This window comes from Fistularia commersonii, chromosome 4, assembly GCF_037954325.1.
Source record: "Fistularia commersonii isolate RoL2024-O1a breed Wild chromosome 4, RoL_Fcom_v1.0, whole genome shotgun sequence".
Classification (NCBI taxonomy): Eukaryota; Metazoa; Chordata; class Actinopteri; order Syngnathiformes; family Fistulariidae; genus Fistularia; species Fistularia commersonii.
The window spans coordinates 5967970-5988911 of NC_141287.1; the positions used below are offsets into that span (position 1 = coordinate 5967970).

The 20942-nt window shown below is 41.4% G+C and overlaps 1 protein-coding gene across 2 annotated transcripts in view; it reads left to right on the forward strand.

Annotated features, from left to right (window-relative positions):
- The window catches only part of maoa (monoamine oxidase a), a 33964-nt gene that overhangs the window by 7469 nt on the left and 5553 nt on the right, over window positions 1-20942 (forward strand). For both annotated transcript variants that reach the window (XM_086144877.1, XM_086144878.1), the window contains exons 2-12: window positions 3914-4008; window positions 5186-5323; window positions 15710-15814; window positions 15979-16070; window positions 16540-16681; window positions 17679-17828; window positions 18328-18487; window positions 18595-18691; window positions 19453-19506; window positions 19580-19637; window positions 19715-19812. In XM_086144877.1, the coding sequence (XP_086001003.1) occupies window positions 3914-4008; window positions 5186-5323; window positions 15710-15814; window positions 15979-16070; window positions 16540-16681; window positions 17679-17828; window positions 18328-18487; window positions 18595-18691; window positions 19453-19506; window positions 19580-19637; window positions 19715-19812 (1189 nt within the window). The remainder of the gene's footprint in view (window positions 1-3913; window positions 4009-5185; window positions 5324-15709; window positions 15815-15978; window positions 16071-16539; window positions 16682-17678; window positions 17829-18327; window positions 18488-18594; window positions 18692-19452; window positions 19507-19579; window positions 19638-19714; window positions 19813-20942) is intronic.

Genomic DNA, 20942 nt, shown 5'->3' on the forward strand with positions numbered 1-20942 from the left:
TGAATGTGTGTCATATTGTGTGCATCTTATGTGAAGCGGATTTGCAGCTCATTTGACTTTTGAATGTAGGTCGGTGTGTCAATATATTAACAAGGGTTTTGTTCATAATTTGAACCTCACAGATTTCCTCGCCACCTCCGTTCCCTAAACAAATCGATAGCTTATTTCTTCAAATATCAGAGCCTTGTTAAGAAGGACTGGACCTCCATATATTGGTTATTTGAGGCGTCATCCAGCTTTCGGTTAGGACATACACTATAGGCGGCAAACATTGACTACGTAAAATGGATAAAGTTTAGGTATGTGTACCAGAATGTTTGCCGGCATTCGTGGCCCCTGTCCTTAAACTCAAAGAGATAATAAAACAGGGTTTGTTTCGTGAACTCATAAACTAAAATTGACAAGATGGCAGCTGGCTAGTTCCTCAAATTTGCAAACCAATGCATGACATTTCTTGACAAACACCAATACTGAAATGAAAAGGTGATAAAAATGGACATATCAGTTGACTTCAAGTGTATATTATTAGCAGTGAAGAGAAACAATAGAACAACTGAAGGTTATTTAAAGCGAAAGTGTTTCTGAAGTCCCGTAAGATCTGGACTTGTCAAATCCGTGCGGAAGTTGCAGGAAAGGCTGCTGGTAGCGGGCGGCGTAGCGTCTGATTCCTCCAGCAGTTGATAAACAACTCGAGAATCTGAGAGGGCAGTCGAATGTTTGCGCAACGATTAAATCTTTCTGTAAAGTTTCTCTCTTTTCGCTCCGTCTCGGTGAAGCCGAAGCTTCAGCAGAGGTCTCAGTATCCAGTACCCTATGTACTTTCATCCTGCTGCATCATGACCTGAATTCCAAATCGCCCTTCTGTCGTCCATCTCGGGAAAAACGCTTGTTCTGACCCCTTTGAAGTGATGACGGCTTTTTTTTTTTAAAGAGGGGGCACATTGATCCTAAGCCCTTTTTTTTTTTTTTTGGTTAAACAAACATAATAACACCGCTACTCTACAAAAGAAGTTTCTCGTCAAAGCTACATCCCCACAGAAGACTACTGTTTGCAGTGATTGCTGTGGGGATAAACAAGATGTGCACAGACGCTCTTTGTTTCAAACCAAGGAAGTGACCTTTAGAGCCGAGCGCAGGTAATAGCATCAATTTAACAGGGAGGATTTGTGCGCCTGTTCTGGTTCTGTTCTGGGGCTAATGCATTCTCCAAAGCCTGGCACGGCGAGTTTCTTGATTTGGAAGGAGAGTGTCGAGGCGGCGGACGGAGGGGGGGGCATCAAGAAAAGCACATCTGGGCCGGTATGTTCAGCTGCAGGGAGCTGCAGTCTGCACCACTTGCCAATAAATACACAGATTGCAAAGGTTTGCCTAAATTCAGATCAGTGAAGAGCAAGGACTGAGTTTGTATAAGTGTTAAATTCCTTTGCTTTGATGTAACGGTTGTCGAATTGATGTAATTCACAGAGCATGAGCAAAACATTGAGCAAAAAAAATTTTTTTTTTTTCACTTTCGGGCATATTGATGACCGACTCGAAAAAAATCCCTATTCAAAACATCTTGCTACTAGCTCACGGTAACAAGATCACCTGTTTTTTTTAAGGAGTTTGCATGTTGTGTGCATGGTTTCCTGGGGCCTTTCACAACTTCATCATGGATCGATCGCAGAGCCACATGTAGACATTCAACCATCCACCCTCTTATTCACACATCGGTACAATTTCGGGCAGGAGTGTCAAATTCATTTTAGCTCAGGGGCAACACGGGGGAAAATCTATGCTAAGGTGGGCCGGATCGGTAAAATCATGACATATAAGAATAAGAATAAGAATAAAAATAAGAATAAGAATAAGAATAAGAATGAGAATAAGAATAAGAATAAGAATAAGAATAAGAATAAGAACAACTTTATTTATCCCAAAGGAAATTGTTGTGCCAGAGTTACAAGAACAACATAACAATAATAAATAATAGTAGCAAATTGTATAAACAGTAAAAAACAAAGAAGAGGGGGGATAAGATATACAAATAAACTATAAAGTGTCTTAAGTACCAAGTGAAAGATAAGGAGTGCACAAGAGTATGAAAAAGTGTTGTATATGTAGCTGTTATGAAATGAAACATCGCACAGTTATTAACATATAAACAGACAAATTATTAAATTTCATCTATAGTAGGTCTGAAAATGTAATTTCTTTTCACATGAGGTCGGGTTAGGGTTAGGGTTAGCGTCATGCCTACATCATCTGTATCCGTAGTTAAACCCAACCTAAATAGAAGCAGAGTTTGTATTTTGCACTGACGCCACGTCCGAAAATAGACGCTTCTTCAGGTTCATCGAAAAAAAAGGCTTGGGAGTGAGAACGTGTCGGCTCTGGGGTTCTGACAAAGACTGAACATTTTGTTAATTTAGTCCATTTTCATGTAAATGACTTAAAGTCACTGAAGAAAAGACTCAACGGTTTATATCAGACACGTCACATTTTATTGTGGATGCTGCCTCGGACGATCACGAGGGGATCCCTTTTGTCAAGATGGACAGAATTGGAACAAAAAGAAAGGCAGGAAATAGCTGGAAAAAAAAAAAATTCTGGTTTGGATAAAAAATGTTCTGGTGTAGATGAATCCCCTTGCAGGGACACCCTTGAGGGAATAGTTCTCATTCACAGTCGTGAATGACGCAGAGACGAGGGCAGGTGGAGTTATATTGGTCCTGTTTGAGCTTCCATCTAAAAGCACGTGTTGTGTTATATAAACAAAGTCTGTGTTTAAAGTCCCAGAGAGCCGGACAGAAATCGTCATTCCCGCCTTTGCACAATTTGGAGCTGACGTGAACATTTGTGTGTTTGTGCAGTCAACTTCCAATGTCGTGTCTTCAGGAAACCACCCCAAGAGCCACAAGGAGGCTCTTTGCAGTATTTTCTTGATACTTTTATTACTTTTAATAACCGTAAACCTTCAGTTATTGAGCCAATGAGCTTCTTGTGATCTTTTTCTGCCAACATCGTATTAAGAGCCTTCTCTCCATAAAGCAGGGGTTAAACCGGCCTTTTTGTTTGGGTAACCTGGTATAATGCCCCGTGCTCCGTGAGCGGGAAACCTTTCTTCAGTTCCAGGAAGCCACATGCTTAACAGCAATCGTCAGCATGCGTATCTGTATGCCGAAGTCCATTTATGTAGTGTCATGTGGAATTACAGTTGTGGCAGGGGCTGCCTGAGGTCACTGTGTGAAAAGCTGTTGTGCTACCAGAGACTGTGAGGCTGCCCAGACGGTCAGTAATTCAGTAAATGTTAAAGCACCGCTGTTTGCTTTGCTCTTTTTCTCGTCACATGATCAAAAGTCAGCTAGGTTGTGATTTGTTGTTTGTTTTTTCTTTAATCTTTTGTTCCCGCAAAGATTCTCTCCCCTCCTGCTGTTTTTTTTATTTTTTTTTTATTTTCATTATTCCCACAGCTCCCCTGGTCTCCTCCTAAAACTTTACACAAGGCAAATATTTGCCTGTTAATCCCCCTTCAATCCATTTTCAGGAGACCCGTGAGAAAAGCTTTACAAGGATTATAACGATTCTAATAGAGAAGTGTCAAGTCAAACTGTCACAGGCAAAGCAAAGTAATGACGGCAGAACGTTAAGAAATCACTGTGCTTTTTTTTTGTTTGTTTTTCTTTCATGTCAGTGAAAGGACAAAACATTCATCTCCCCTCATAAACTCAGCTTGAGCCTCCTCGTCCGCTTCATTTATGTTGAAATTTACTTAGCGTGACGCATATTGAGCAATTCAAGCATAAACAAGCATTTCAACAAGCACACAGTCGTGCACCTGCTGTGAAAGTGTCATTTCGCCCGCGTGCCGAACAAGAAGCGCAAGTTTTATGCGAGCTTACTCGCCTTCTTTTGTCTCCATGTTCCTCTGCAGGGTTGAGCGCAGCAAAGCTGTTGAAAGCCAGCGGGCTGAACCCCGTTATCCTGGAGGCCAGAGACAGAGTGGGGGGTCGGACCTTCACTGTGAGGGTAAGAAGACGAACGGCCAAGAAAAACGCCGTGCTCGGCATAAAAGAGAAACCCTTGAAACCCTGCTGGGAAGTTGTTTTTTTCTGGGATGTCGGCCTTTTTTCGAATGAAACATGAACGACTTCCATGTAAGAACACAATTTGCATTAGAGCAGGTTGTGACACAAACAAACAGGGGATGTCCTATTTTTAACTGGAGAACGTTTGGACCAGAGTGTTGGAATGGGAGGGGATTAAACCACCTCATAGTTGATGACAAAATGCTTTAAGACATGAAAATAAGGTCAGGATAGTAGAATAAGTATAAAACCAGAGGGGCTGTACAAAACTTTTTTCCATATAGAAGAGAAGAGAAGAAGCCTTTAATTGTCCTGCAGTGGGGAAATTTCAGTTCACTAAAAGAAACAGAGCAGTAGAGATGGTTGAGAAATGAATATTATAAGTTAAAACAGTAGCATACAAAAAAAAACACAAAATGTTAAAATACGAACACAGATAAACTTTTCCTCGATCTCTCAAGGGAAAAGTGTTACGATTGAGATGTGAATCAAGGGAGCGTCACAGACGGATTCCTTGGTGAGAATTCCTTCTTGTCACTAATTTAAAGAGGAATCTCAGTATCTCTGGTCACTGCGCTGTGTAAGATTATTCACGAGGAAAAATCCCAGGCGAGACCCAAGCGAAAGTTTGACATGGGAAGCATCAGAGGAAATGATAAAAAACATTCATTAGACAGTTGTCAATGCTCCAGAAATAGACGCCCCCAAGACACAAGTGATTAGAGTTGTTTGCTCACTGATTTAAAAGAATAGATTGGGACGTTGTCATTTGTGTGTGTGTGTGTGTGTGTGAGTGTGTGCCTGTTCTTCCAAAGTGTTTACTTTCTGCAGCCGTTCCCCTTTAAGGCCACCAGCGCTAGTCAGTGGTGGGAATGCATGAATAGAAAGCGTTCCCATGATTCGGGCCCCTCCCCCAGGTTTCCCCACACACTCCCACACACTCCCACACACTCCCACTCTCACAGCTGAAACTCATCACCTCCTCAACCCAGGATGTTTGTTACTTTATCTCCTCGCTGTTGGTTTTTACCTATTATTCAATGACAAGCACAAAAAACATGTATCTTTTTAATATTCCTGTTTAAACGGTTGTGTGTCCGTTTGATTTTTTTTCACAGAATAAAGAGACCAAGTGGGTGGATCTGGGCGGGGCTTACATCGGCCCGACTCAGAATCGCATCCTGCGTTTGGCCAGAGAATACGGCGTCAAGACCTACAAAGTGAACGAGCAGGAGAACTTGGTGCGCTACAGCAATGTAAGTGGCCGTCAGCGCACAGAGACGGGGTAAATATGCAAACTCCTCACAGAAAGGTCGCCTTATCGGAATCGAATTGGGATTTGGTCCTTCCTGCACTGTGCCGCCGTGTATACGCCCGATATTTAATTTTTGATTTAAAGCACAATTTGATATTGACCTCCTGTTAGATTGTAATTGGTCAAATATTCAGAATTTATCACGAAAACCCCATCATATACGGTATACCCTTGTTTTTCGCGTTCCAAAAAGATTTGGTCCGTCCTGCACTGTGCCGCCGTGTATACGCCCGATATTTAATTTTTGATTTAAAGCACAATTTGATATTGACCTCCTGTTAGATTGTAATTGGTCAAATATTCAGAATTTATCACGAAAACCCCATCATATACGGTATACCCTTGTTTTTCGCGTTCCAAAAAGAACCGGTGATAGGCAAAATCCGTGAAGTAGAAACCTTTTTTTTTTTTTACAATTATTATACAATTAAATACTCTATTATACATTGCTGCTGTCGTCCTTATGTTTTTTTCTTCCTTCTTTATGGAGCGAACGGAAGATTCATTAATTCCGTAATGCCGACCTACAGCCGCATAGCTTTTACCTTCCCTCAGCATGTCCAGAAGTTTAACTTTATCTGGGATAAATAGCATCTTCCGCTGCCTTTTGGGCCGCAGGTGCTTTTGTCTGTCCAGCAATGTTTCGTCAACATTATGGGTTTTAGAGAAACTCGAAATTGCATGAGAATTTGCACGTACGCAATGTAAATTTGGCAAGCCGTTTTACGTACGTGTACATATTAAACTGCAACGTTATTGACGCACAGGTAGAGAAGAAGCGGAGTGACTTTTTAGCCAATCAGAATGCAGAACACAACGCACGATGCAAATCCGTGAAGTAGCGAAACCGTGAAAAGTAAACCGCGTTATAGCGAGGGATCACTGTACTGCAATGCGTTATTTTTGAAATCAAAAAGGTTTGTTATTTAAGTTTTCTCCATCCACCGTCACACCGACCTCCATGCGTTGTTATGCGAAATATACGCTGGGATTTGAGAGCAACTTGAAATACAACTTGAAGCAGCAGCTTATTATTATATAACTGTTCGATTTGAACATAACTGAAGTAAAACAAGGCGCTTTTTCCTGATCCGTCGCCACACCAGCCAAACGCTGCATCCTTCCCGTGACTTCCTATATGTCTGCCGAGCCCCGCTCCTCTTCACCATTAGCAACTGGAGATGCTAATCGCAGCCTGCGGGGGTTTTTCCTCTAATGTAGTTTGTCTTTTCTCTGAGTGGTTGAAAGAGAAGAAAAAAGCAAACAAAGACAGAAAGAGGAGCGAGACTAGGAGGTCATCTTTCTTTGTGCATGTTATTCTTTGTGTGTATATCTCATTAGTGAGGGTGCACCGCTGCCTTTAACGCAGTTGTGTTCCTCTACCTGATTTGATTTGCCGTTGAAGCTTTGTACCCTGGCTGATCTACCCCACTGTAAATCACTCTACTGCCTTGGAGAGCTGGCAGCTCGCTGCGCTCCGTTCTGTGTGCGAGCGTATCGCCGTCTTATCTTGATATTGTAACATCGTAACTTGGATGATGGACGTTGGAGCCTATGGCCGCCGTGCGCAACGTCACGCGCGCTTTTCACTGTATTCGCCGCAAGTCGCCCTGCATTTGAAAATACTTCTCGATATAGGACGTCGATGCAGATGGGATATGAAGTTAGTTGCTGTGAGAGAGGAGGATACGGAGAATAGGGTTAGATGGAGAAGGTTTATTCGCTGTAGTACCCCTGAAGGGAAAAGCCCAAAGGTAAAGAAGAAGAATGCAGATACCGGTGTCTGATGAATGCAGTGCATGTTGTGAGGCGGAAGCGTCCGACTGAACCACCATACTGACTATGAAGGTCCCTGCTGACGGTTTGACTCTCCTGACATAGAATGGCTTCGTAACAGCGAGCTCTCGCTTTTGCATCATCGATGGCCTTCAACCGTCCTGTAGGTCAGTCCGTTCTCAGTGACATCAACGTCAAAAGTTGAACGACTAAAATGTGTCTCATCTGACAAAATCCTATGCCGGAGTACAAATGGGTCGGACCGGGTCGGCATTTTTGCAGAGGTGATAATGCCGCACAAGGTGACGCTTTGGCTAAAAAGAGAGCGCGGAATAAATATGGCTGCTTTGCTCCAGGGGCGTTTTCTAATTCAAACTTCTCGAAGGTCATCGTTATTTCTCCTAATCTTGGACATTGCAAGGGATAATAGAATAGCAGTAAATCATTCTCTCCCCTGTGAGTGGTGCCGCTTCTGGATATATATCTAACATTAATGATTGACTGGTTTTATTATCATATAAAATAATCATCTTGTTTCACGGGAGAAAGATGAAACCGGTGAAAGTTGTTGAAATACAAGTGAAATAAGACCCGACGTGAAGTGCAAACTCAGCTAAAGTGTTTTTTTTAAGCTGTATTTTCAATGTTCCTTTATATCTGCGCGGACACAGTGTTGGAAGAGAAGACTCATAAATGTAATAGTTTTTATTAAGTTCTTGTGAAACGTTTAATCAAAGTGGAAAGATCACTATGAGTACTACAACATAATATTCTCTCAATGATTAGCCCTGCTTGTAGCCACGTTCATCCTTGTAAAGTTTATCTTGCATCACTGGCAGTAAACGTGCACTTGACGCAACAGTTTGGACTTTTGTCACGAATAAAGTCTGTTATCTTTCCTCATCCAGCTACACCCGTGCGTTAAATGGACAAATGTAGGATGCAGTATTTAACGACACACCCCTCATGGCAACAATTGATAGAAATAAGGTTATTACGCCTGCTGACGTGACGCAAATCAATCGTCACTGACGATAATGTCAATTTATCCAGACGCTGTCAATAAGATATGAAAAAAAATCCCCAGAAATGTTGTTATTCTCATACATTTTCTTTCTGAATTTGGTCAAAGTTGGTCAAAATCTGACTCTCTCAATTTGGAGCATCTGTTGTCATTACAGTACGGCAACCTACAGTATTATTCTGTGAAATTTGTCCAATTATTTTTATTATTATATGAAATCAGATCCAATTGTATGTTAAAGGATATAATAAAATTAATATTTCCATATGAGGCTGAGGCAGCTCGGCTTACGGGTGGGTTTTGTGACGACGATTTTCAACACGTTGCCGTTTATTTCGACAAGCCTTATTGCGGAGTCTTCAGCCGGTCGTCATTCCCGCCCCCGTATTCTCCCTCCGCGTCGATGTCCCGTTCGCGTGGCCTACTTCAGCGCGGTTGTGAAAATGTCAGCCACATGTCATTCGGCGCGGATGCCCCCGCGGGAACAAATCTGTAGATTTGCCTTGAGATGTGTGATGTGTGGCCTGCTGCCGGGAGACGTTACGCCAGCTCCAATGTGTGTGTCACCTTAGCTACTATCTCTGTAGGATCCACTCAAAGACACAGACTCATGTGCGCCATCTCATAGCTTCCTGGCTGGTTTCCATGGCAGCAGGCCCCATCAAAAGCTGCAGTCCCTATCAGTGTCAGGCAGTGCACATGCATGTGTGTGTGCACATATGTTTATGTGTGTGTGTTTGTTCTTTGCATGCTGACGGATGCTTTTCTTGCAGTTTCCTCTCCCACTGCTGACACTGCAAAAACAGCCAAAAATCAATAGACAGACCATTTTATGTTTAAATGCTAAAAATGTTTTTTTGTTTTTTTTTAAATTGGAAATACAATTTTAAATATATCCGCACACACTGGCCATAAAACTCCTTTGTTACCGGGCAATAATTACGTATCAATCAACCCCACTGCCAGGGGATATGTCCCTTAATTTAATTTATCTGTTTATTCTATCGACTCTACCTTCACCACGCTAAAGCTATAAATCACTCACACGCTTAATCAATTTATCCACGGCTGAAAATGTTCCCAAATTAATTTGCTTTCAGTCACACATGAATGTTTGACCATGACAGTGCCCCCCCCCCCCCCCCCCCCCGCTTCCTGGTCGTATAACTAAGTAGAGTTAAAGGTTCCGCCAAATGGGTGTAGATTTGACAGCGCATAAAGATATAGATAAACATGACAAAATCACTTATTTTTACTTGTTCCACAGTCGATTTGTCTCCTGGTTCTCCATCATTGGTATCTTTCATTCTGCAAGTATCCCAAAAAATTATGTTTGAAGAAAGTAAGGTGTGTAACTCCAGCTGTTGATCTGATCATGCAGAGCAGCGTACATGTCCACATGATGGTCGGCTAAAACGTTTTGCATTATTTCAACTGACTTTTCAAGTATTTTAATTCAAGTTTAAGTTTCGGTTTTTAAAAAGCGCAATGCGCTGTGCCGATATTACAAAATATGCCGGTGTTTGACCGCAATCTGCAGCAGATCATCAAAAGAACTTCAAGGGGTTGTAATTATTTTCAAAAATGCATCGAGCCAAGTCAATTCAAAAGGTGGCGTTTTGCATTTTCTATAAATCTTCGGTGTGCAAGTTCGTCCACATCAAAAAGGAATTTCTCGTAGTGCCCACGTTGTTCCAGCGGACATTCGCCGGAGTAACAGCAAACCAGCATTTGTGCCAAGCCATTGTGTAATCAGGGCTAGCTTTCAAGCAAGCCGTGTGGCTAATCAGCTTTTCAAGCAGATTGTAATCCAAAAGGCCAGCGCTGGTTTCCCTTATCAGCAACCTATACTGCCTAACCGACAGCTGCAGCTAGGCACTGGATTTATTAATGAGGCATCACTATCAGACATGAGGAAACAGTCTTTTTATTAAATATTGTCTCTGTTATCTGAGATTGAGAAAGAGGGTGGCACGGTCCCTTTTGTGCCTCCGGCGCGCCGCGTGTTGTCCGCACTTGCACGCTCACAGGCAAAATGTCTGATGACGGTGATTGTCCAAGTGTGGGATTGTCAGGTGTAGGTATACGCTTGGAAAATGTTTGATAATCCCAAATGGGGAAAGGGAGAGGAAAAGAGGGAGTAGGTGATTTTGCCTTTTAAATTTGTATTTTCTCTTAAAGAGTCATGCCGGGGGTCACGGTGGTTCGGCGTCGGTTTCCTCGGGTTTCCTCACACACTCCAGAAATATGCAGTAAATTGCTGTCATGCATCAGTGAATGAATGGTTGAATCCCTTAAGATGTGTCCGGGGTTGAGGACCACCTCTCGCCCAATAACAGCTGGGAGCGGCTAAACGCATCCCAGCAACCCTGAGAGCAGGATAAACAGTACAGATAATGAATAAATAACTGATTAAATCCTTTCTGATTTTTTTTTTTTTTTTTTAGCCTTGTCAAACACTGGTCCACAGGGATTCAATAAGCACATATTGACCTTTTTTTTTTCTTTACTTGAATTTTGTGTTGTGACTGAATAACAAAAGAACCTCATTCATACATCATCTATACCACATATCCTGCAAACTGCATCTTTATACAACCTTCAAGACAAGTACAGTGGATCTTATTTTTATGATCTACAACATGGCCTGAGCGGGTCGCCGCCAACTTAACATGAGCAGCTTTCTTCCCTGTGCCGGTGCATGCACACTCATCTGGAAATGCATTTATCCAGCCTCTTCAGGCAATTTGAAGAAATTGGTAATATTTGACATTTGAAATGGTGTTGACCGGATGGCCATTTATTCCTACAAGAATAGGGAGGGAACACTGTCATTTGCCTGACGCTGTATTTCTGCTCTGCATTCACTCTCTTTGTCTCATTCCTCATCAGCCCTCAAGGAAATTAGCTCGTGTTTTGTTGAATAACTTTCAGATCAGAGCAGGCGGATACATGACTTGAACCAAGTGTTTGCTCTTAATTCCATGGGTTGATGTTTTTTTCTGCATTTAAAATATGAATGAATTGAGCTTGTGTGTGTATGTGTGTGTGTGTGTGTGTGTGTGTGTGTGTGTTGGTGGGGGAGAAGATGTCCAGATGTGGCCTGACTTGGTGCAGTTCAGGCTTCACGCACCGGTGTCTGATGCGGAAACAGATCCTGGCGCGCAACCCCACCAACGCCCACTCTGTATTCACTTCACATGTGTTGCCATGTTGACAGACTGGTCGTACCATGGCGACAGATTATTTCTGTTCAATGCCGGGAGAACCAAAGAGATGGCGGTTGTTGCTCGGAGATAATTACAATCACAGCATAGCTTCACTAGGAAGTACGAATGGACCAAACTTAAATAAGGTCAGGTACAGATATCACTGATTGATATTACAAAACAATTACAAATTGATGTGAGTGTTCGTTAAGGATCAAAAATGTCTTGTTTTCTTCAAAAAATTATCACAGAACTGAAAGAAATACAACCTCTGATGGTGCTTTTTATCCCAGTGATAAAACATTGAAACTTTATGTAACATTGAGCAATCGGTATGTTTTTATTTGACAATAAAAAGTCCCAGGACAAGGCGCTGTGTGTAGGAATCCATCTCGCTCAGAAGAGATTGGATCCAGATTAAGTCAGTTGACCCTGTTCTTGTCTTGAAATTTGTTCAACTGACGTTGCAAACAGAATGCAACCAAGGTCATGGTGTCAACAGAAGAAATAAGAAATGGAAAAGTAGAACTTGCTCTGTTGTGCCTTCAAGCTTCTCCGAGATCAGAGGATACTTGAATTTGATCACCGAGAGACGCATTTCTGATATTGTGCAGACTGTTAAAAGCCAAGTCTTCCTGTGATTATGATTTTAGATTTGCAAATGAACATCTGGGACTCATGATAATAAGCACAGTGAGAGGAGAAATAGCTTTTTAAGGCATTAAATTGTAATCATGCTGGCACAAGAGGAAGTAATTCATTGAGAAGTCTGCAGTAAATGGCCAAAACTCAAACCGAGCTCTGTTTTTGTAGAGAAGAAATTGGTCTCTCCTCTCAGACTCCTATTTAAAATGTGATTCTGGGGCTACTTTAAGGTGTTCAAAACAAATAAGTGGCACGGTGAAGTCAGTCACGTTATTTTTAACTGACAAGTGTACCCGAATTATTGCTTGACTCAAGCCATTTTCAAATTGATATACATCTGGTTAAGCAGTCTCACTCAAGGAAACCGTGCATATTCTCTGACACTGATATTTGATAGTTACATCTGCCTTTGTTTTGTTTTTTGGAACACAAATATATCAAATGGCAATTCGTGATAGTTAAGTGGCTGATCAGAATTGGCTGGCCGACAGAAACTTTGTGGTTCCCTTGCATTTGAGCCCAGCCGGAAGCTGTTTTCTTGGGAGATCTTGAAAAACGCACAGCGCCAACAAAGGCAGTCATCGGGGGGTTACAGGAGCCAAAATCAAGATAAAGATGAATGCCTAATCCAAAAAAGTAATATCTCCGGAAGATAAAAGAAGACAAATTCATTATTGTCTATGTTTGTGCATAATAAAAGTTATAGATTCACGGATTCAAGGATTCCTTAGGGAATCGGGATAGGGACAATGTTCCCTCTAATTTTTCATATGTCTGGGCATACAGACAACCTCGCAGAACCTACTGTGGACCACTGCGAGCAACATTAGATGTGCACGTTGAGGCCACACGTCAGTTTCACAGTGGACATATAGCTACCGTTTAGTCTATATTTTTCCATCAGAAAACTCGCTTACTACTTTAGCTTCGCTGCATGTTTTGCAGACCAGACCTTTCTCACTCAAAAAAGAAAAAAATCTCACCCAGTTTCACTGCTTGATCTTCTGCTTGCACGCACTCCGGCTGCCTTCCCAACTGAAAAGAACCACATTTCTTTTTTACTTTGGTTTGGTGAGTGACTTATCACATTCACAGCCTGCTCGTTTCGCCATGATAAAGGGTTAGCATGTTAGCATTAGCATTAGTTAACTCCGCCACACTGTTATCATTGTTATATGAGCAGAGCACGTGCGCAAGGACCAATGCTTATCCTCTGTGTTCTTCTGTTTGCACGCACTCCGAAAGCCATTCCAACTTAAAAGAAACACATTTCTTTTTTATTTTGGTTTGGTGAGTGGATATATCACATTCACCGCCCGCTCATTTCGCCATGATCAGGGGTTAGCATGTTAGCATGTTAGCATTAGCGTCAGTTAACTCCGCCACACTGTTATTATTATTATATGAGCAGAGCACATGCGCAAGTACCAAAGCTTATCCTCTGCGCAAGTAGTCAAAAATGGCTGCAGTTCAAATATATCCAATGTTTTGACACATGTGGAGTCTTTGGAAATCCTCCACTGAGGTGAAAATTGTAGATGTCATCCAATGACTAGTTCATCAATTGGTGTTTGTCAAAGCCCATCTCTTTGCAGGGATAGAAGTTGTCTTCAGCATCAAAATATATTGCATGAACAGGGAGTAGAGATGAAAAAGGTGCAGGATCTAAGTACTCGGGGTTGACAGTCCAGAGCCACAGAGACTGTGGAAAAGAGGTGAAGAAATGTGTGCAAGCAGGTTGGAGTGGATGGAAAAAGTGTCTGTCTGGGGTGATTTGTGATAAAAGAGTAGCGGCAAAAAAAATGAGAGGAAGAAGGCGGCAGTGAGACCGGCGAAGTTGTCTGGTGTGCGGAAAAGACAGGAGACAGAGTTGGAGGCAGCAGAGATGAAGAAGTTGAGGTTGTTATTGGGAGTCAAGAGGATGAATAGGATTATGGATGAGTCCATCAGGGGGACAGCGCTTGTTAGATGTTTTGGAGATAAAGTCAGACTGAGATGGTTTGGACATGTGCAGAGGACAGATAGTGACCATCTGGGTAGAAGAATTTTGAGCTTGAAACTTCCAGGAAAGAGGATGAGAAGATGGCTGAAGAGGAGATTTATGGATGGAGTTAAAAAGGGCATGAAGTTAGTTTGTGAGAGAGAAGCGAATTGCATGAACTCGCTCCTCAGAGGGGTCAAATAAAAAATGTCCCATGTTGGATTATTTAAGACACACTTGTGGGCTATGACTCACATGATGTCCTGGAAATGTCCAGGAAACACACCCCATGGAATGTGAATCTTATAACTCAGCAGTGAATTATGTATTATTCCACCTGTTTAATATTTACAGCAAATGTCACAGCAAGTTATGATTTGTCGTCTCACCTTAACAGGCACGGTGAGCATTAATTTTGTAACAACCAGTGTGCTGTTTTTACTGGCACAGAATTTATTGACTGTATAATAAACATAGGCCGGTACATCTATTCAATTTAGGAGAAAAGTACAGTGTTTACATGCTCATGATTGGATTGAAACAATATCGTGACAATAATAATTTGGTGTAGATGGTCAGACATGACTCTATGAAGAAATCACAACAGATCATGGCAAAATAAGAGACTATGCGAACAAGAGGTCACTGGCTTTCCTCAGCGGAACATGACATTTGAGATTGTTTGAAAGAAATGTGAGAGAGATGATGGAAAGATAGTGTTTTCCATGGCAACCTCTAGTTGTTTCTTGGAAACATTGAGGGATTAATCTTGATGTCAGCCTTAGCCTGGACTCAAGCAATCTCTATCACCAGTTGAACCATTTCTCTGTTTCTCTCTAGATCAATTGTGGGGTTGAGAAACAAAGCTAAAGTCCAGGCATCCAAACCATGCATGGATTGCGCTTTCATCTCTGAATCTGTTGTAAAACAATTGCAAAACAGCCAAAGTCTCTTTCCATGAACAGACAGATGAAAAAGATTGCCAAACTGATGTTGTAATGCACTACATGCAGCAAAGCAAAGGTATACTGATCGTTCTAAAGTCCATGCTTTGAAATATACATATAATCTAATATATGTGTGTGTGTGTGTGTGTGTGTGTGTGTGTGCGTCCGTGCACGCATACGGGTATAAATATATCCATATCAATATACATACATCTTCAATTGATCCCAGAGCGGGGGTCATGTTATAATGTTGGACATATTCAAACTTCATCGCATATTGGTAGAATATGTTTTTTTGTCCTTTATTTATTTGATTTATAGCCAAGCAAGCAAGTGAGTAAACACCTTGGGGTGGCCACTGACTCCTGGAATCTTCAAGTCTTTGCACTTAAGACCTTAAAACACTTTATAGCCTTGACTTTGACACTTTAAAGTTATATTTGTATTTCTTATTCTTCCCCCCCTTTTTTTTTTTACTGTTGACACAATTTCCTACTATTACTTATTATTGTTATGTTCTACTTGAAACTCTGGCACAACAACCTCCTTCAGGATAAATAAAGTTATTCTTATTCTTATTCTTATAAAATACATTTGTTGATTTTTTTTTCCACTTTGGCAGGTCAAAATACAATTATCTCAAAACGGCAGTTCGAACTGGTGTAGGCTCGTGTGTCTTTAGTGCTCTACACTCCAGTATACGAGTACTAAATTATCATTTTTCACAATGATGTACGTCCAACAGGGAAAGTCTTACCCCTTCAAAGGATCTTTTCCTCCTATGTGGAACCCCATCATCCTGCTGGACTTCAACAATCTGTGGAGGACGATGGACGAGATGGGCAAGGAGGTAAACTCTACTCTGTCTCACACACACACACGCACAGAAAGCACATATATATATATATAAAAAACTGTATATATATATATATATATATATACAGTTTTTGCTCCATTTTGGGGTTTGTCTTTCCTAGATTTGACCCCCCTTCTCCTCATCCTCTTGCATTTCAGATCCCCAGGGAAGCTCCCTGGAAAGCACCTCATGCGGAGGAATGGGACAAGATGACCATGTTGCAGCTCTTAGAAAAAACCTGCTGGACAAGGTAGATTTTTTTTTCTTCTTTTTTTTTTTAAATGAATTAAGTCATTTTTGTATTTTTTTTTTAAAACTGTCATTTTGCTAATTTAATTGTTATACTCTAACAAGCATAGCATGCCGTTTAATTCTAAGATTTATCTAAAATCTTGCTGTGCATGTTGTAAAAGGATGGTTACTAGAAATCATTCTATTTATTCAAGAATTGAGAAATTATCTATAATTTAATAAATCCGTTAGTTATCCCTAGAAAGATCGGTGTCATGTGTCTTGCAATTTTGAAATAATTACAAATAGTATTTTTTTCAACAAATATATGCGTTGTTAAAATCATGAGAAAGTGCCACACTGACATCAAGGAGCTCTTTTTTTATTTTTAAAAATGTATTTCTTGTGTGAAAGGTGCTTGTTATTATACATTAAATAATTAGATACAGTATGGATATTTATAAAAGTATATGTGGTCTTCCACTAAGTACGGTCCTTCACTTCGCCACGCTGTTTGTCAACGTGAACGTGACCTCTGAACCCCACGAGGTGTCAGCGCTGTGGTTCCTCTGGTACGTGAAGCAGTGCGGGGGAACAATGAGGATCTTCTCCACCACCAACGGAGGGCAGGTATGTCATTCGTCTCCATTATTTTGTATAAGTGGCCACTCACATTTCAGTTTTGCTGTCCATAAAGATCTCTTGTTCGAGTAAGAAGTCAAAGTTTTTCTGCGTGTTGTAAATCAAGACAAACAATAGATAACCCAAAATCTCGGCAAGCGCCGCCAAACCCCCCCGGGGCCCAAAATACTCGGCCGAAGAAACAAGTCAGCGCAGGATTTAAGCTCCCCAGAATCCATTTGCCCGCAGTTCCCACAGATCAGCTTGGTGTGATAACCAGCCTGACAAAAGAGGTTTGCCGTGCTTGATTGGCAGTCTTTTAACACGGGATTGTGTTTAGGTAAACAAATGCAACGGTGGCCAACCACAGTAGTTTGCCTTTTCCTGTTTGCAAGACCCTCCCGCTTCAAATATGTGGCTTTGGCTATGGATAAGAGGATCTGGCTGCGTGTCAACTTACAAGCCCCCACTGAGACCAATAATTCAGTCGGAGGGGAACGTCTTTGCTTTTATTTGTACGGCTATAAGGCAGGATTATTTGATCTTCTTCACTCTCATCAGACCGATGAGCGTAAAGGGCCGCAGACAGAAATTGAATACAAGCACCAGTACGTTTTTGCAAGACAGGCAGGAAATCTCCTAAAAAACAAACACGGCACGCGTCTGATCGTTCAGACAGCGGTTGACACTAACCGTATGGGAAAGGTCGTTGTGCGTAATTTTATATTTGACAGTTTTGGCAACTCATAAACTTGCATCTCCTCTCGCCTTCATCAGTGACTTTGCAAACATAAAGTTTAAAGATGTTAAATGTTCTTGTCGGGGAAAGAAGGCTGGTTGAGGATTACTGGTATGCAGCACTGGCTTCCTCATATATTGTGTTCTGTTTTGGGGAGTTTGACTTTGTGTAACAGGATAGATCAGATTTTCTCTTTTATTCGTCAAGAAATGTGCTTCCCTCGTTGTGGATTTACCATGTCGAACCTGTCTTCTGTTTACATCCCAGGAGAGGAAGTTTGTCGGCGGTGCCAGTCAGATAAGTGAGTGCATGGCCAAAGAACTCGGCAACCTGGTGAAGATGCAGTCCCCTGTCCACCGGATCGACCAGACTGGAGACATGGTGGAGGTGGAGACGCTGAACAGAGGGATCTACAGGGTGAGGACTTGCCCGTGTTGAACAGAGATGTCACTGTAAATCGACAAAATTGTATATTACGATAACTCGAAATAGCATTTAAATGCCATGGTTTAATTCAATCGGCTAATGTGCGGGAAATCATGCCGTAGATAATGTGAATAAATTATTATTTTTGCCCCCATGTTTGACATCCGTTTTGGAAAAGGAGGGACATTGCTGACTAATTTCTTGCTTTTTTTAGATTACATTGTGTGCTATGGTTATGTTAAGTTTATGTTCTTTTTCAAAACAAATCAAGTGGATGTGCTGATGTTATAGTGATACAATATCCCATCTGGATAGATACATACTAAAAATACAATTCTGCCATAGTTATAAAGAGATGGGTAATTGTGGCACATTATTCTCCTCCTGAAGCGGAGTTTGGAAATATCACTCTACGCTGCCACCTGCTGGTATGTACGCTCACCCCTTACTCTGTGTGTGTGTGTGTGTGTGTGTGTGTGTCCTTGCCCAGGCCAAGTATGTAATCTTGGCTACCCCCCCTGGTCTGAATATGAAGATACACTTTAACCCCGAGCTGCCCCCGCTGAGGAACCAGCTGATCCACCGCGTCCCAATGGGCTGCGTCATCAAGTGCATGGTTTACTACAAAGATAACTTCTGGAGGAAAAAAGGTAATAAAAAAAGATATATAAAAAAAGACAGGAAGTAGAAAAACGGTGACGGGGTTGTGTTAAAGGCACACCGTTGCTGTGCTTGTTCTGTCTGGCGCGGCCTCCAGGGTACTGCGGCAGCATGGTGATCGAGGAGGAGGGGGCTCCCATCGGTCTGACGCTGGACGACACAAAGCCCGATGGGAATTTTCCCTGCATCATGGGGTGAGTACAAATGATAAAACTTTATTATTGGATCATAATCCTATTCTCCTCAGTAATGTACACATTTTTCTCAGGCCCTCCCCTTTGATTAAAAAAAATGAATTGTCCTCCCTTGAATATATAGATAAACAATATATGTTACATTAATGATTCTGATCGATATGATCAATCAACCCGGTGACGCCGAGTGCAGAATAAGCAGAAGATGGATGGATGGATGGATGATCAATCAAATCGTCTTTTTTTGTTTCATAGAAAGTGTCTTCTTCAGGTTATTATGTCTTAAACTGAAATGTTGCCATGTTCTATGTTCGAAATAAGTAAAAGAAAGTTATACCGTAATTTCCGGACTATTGAGCGCACCTCAATATAAGCCGCACCGGCTAGCCGATCACTATCTCGGGCTTCCTCCTGCGCACTGAAACCGTCAAAGTCGTCTTTTTCGGTGTCGGAGTTGAACGGACTCAGAATTTCTCGGTCATTTCATCGGTCCGATGTGACAAGGATCAATGTTTTAGCGTTGTGAAGTTCGTTAGCCCCCCCCACACACAAAAAGTCCATATATTAGCCACAATGTTGTTTACGAGAAAAAAGTCGCGGCTTATCGTCCGGAAATTACGGTACTTACATTTTTCTCTGTGTTTAACATTAGGAATAGCCTCCCAAAAAAAAGCATTCTGTAGTTTTTTTGAACTGAGGAAGTGCTGAAACAACAGTCAATTTGTTCTAGTTCTCTTAAAACAGTGATTTCTCTCCTCCAGATTTATCCTGGCGCGTAAGGCCAGAAAACTAATGGGGCTGACAAAAGAGGAGAGGTAAATTCACAGCCGTCTGTGAAATCAGGTAAAACACTGACCCGAGTCCATCCTGACATGTGGTTGTGTTCAGGCTGAAGATGATCTGCGAGATCTACTCCAGAGTGCTGGGCACCGAGGAGGCTCTGCATGTGAGTTGTCCACAAACAGCCGCTCCTATTCCGCGCCGTTACTTTCTCGCTGACTTAAAGTGGCTTCCACCCTTCAGCCGGTGCATTACGAGGAGAAGAACTGGTGTGAAGAGGAGTATTCTGGGGGCTGCTACACTGCGTACTTCCCCCCTGGTATCCTTACCCAGTACGGCAGGCAAGTTATAATGCAGCTTCACTCGATCTTTCTATGTGCCAGACTCTCTGAAAAAGTTACAGTGTGGATTATAATTATTTAGAAATGCTGATTTTTCAAAATCTGAATTTAGACATATTCCTGTACTTTTGCACAGCTGTAATTCTTGCACAGGTGTGTCAGGTGAATATACAAACTAACAAAGAACTGCAGTGAGTTGACAGTGTGAGCTGTACTCAGATGAATGCAGGAGTTCTTCCAAATCTCTCAAAAATTAGCTGCACCATCTATTGGTAAGAAAAGCAAACCACGTTGGGCCTTGTCAATCAAATGCTAATTTTAATGAGTGTTGACTCAAAGCCTTAAATTAGTGGTCCCCAAACTATGGCCCGGGGTCCGGATACAACCCGCCTCCACATTTTGCCTGGCCCCTGAACAATACCAGAGATGCATTATGATTTTCTTTTTTAATTATGGCTACCTAATCGTGACTTGTACATGCATAGAACGTAACATTCTATTCCACCCTTCTGCAGTCTGTGCCTTATCTGTAACCCCTCCCTCAAAAAAAAAAAAAAAAAATCCCGGACACACCCCTGTCAAATAACACAGAATAATGGAGAAAAGATTAGGTATGAGTAAAAATTGATTCAGAATGCAGGGTATTTAACCTGGTAGGTGTTGGTATCAGTTGGGTTTCATAGCCTGTTTGCTTTCTGGTTTTTACAGTGAATTTGATATGAGAGAGCTGCGAACAGTTGTGTCTACAAGAAAGTTAATGTTCCTTGGTCTTTTTTTCTGTGAAAAACTTGAAAAGGGTTATTTGGTTATTATTCGTTTCATAAATAGTGTTATTTATTTCATTAGTAATGTAATTATTTATCATCGTTTTTTGTTTTTTTGAAAGCTGTCACTTTTGCACATGTGTATGTATAGTCTATAGTTTTTAAAATTCTATTTTTTATTTCTTGTTTATTTTTATTTTTCCCACTGTCAATTAAAGGAATATCCTATTCCATTCTATCATGCTTGTGGTTGAGAACATGTTTGCATGTACGATCAGATGTCATATATACAAACACACACACACACACACACACATATATATATGCTTCTAAATATAAGGGGGAATAAAGTATAGATCACACAGC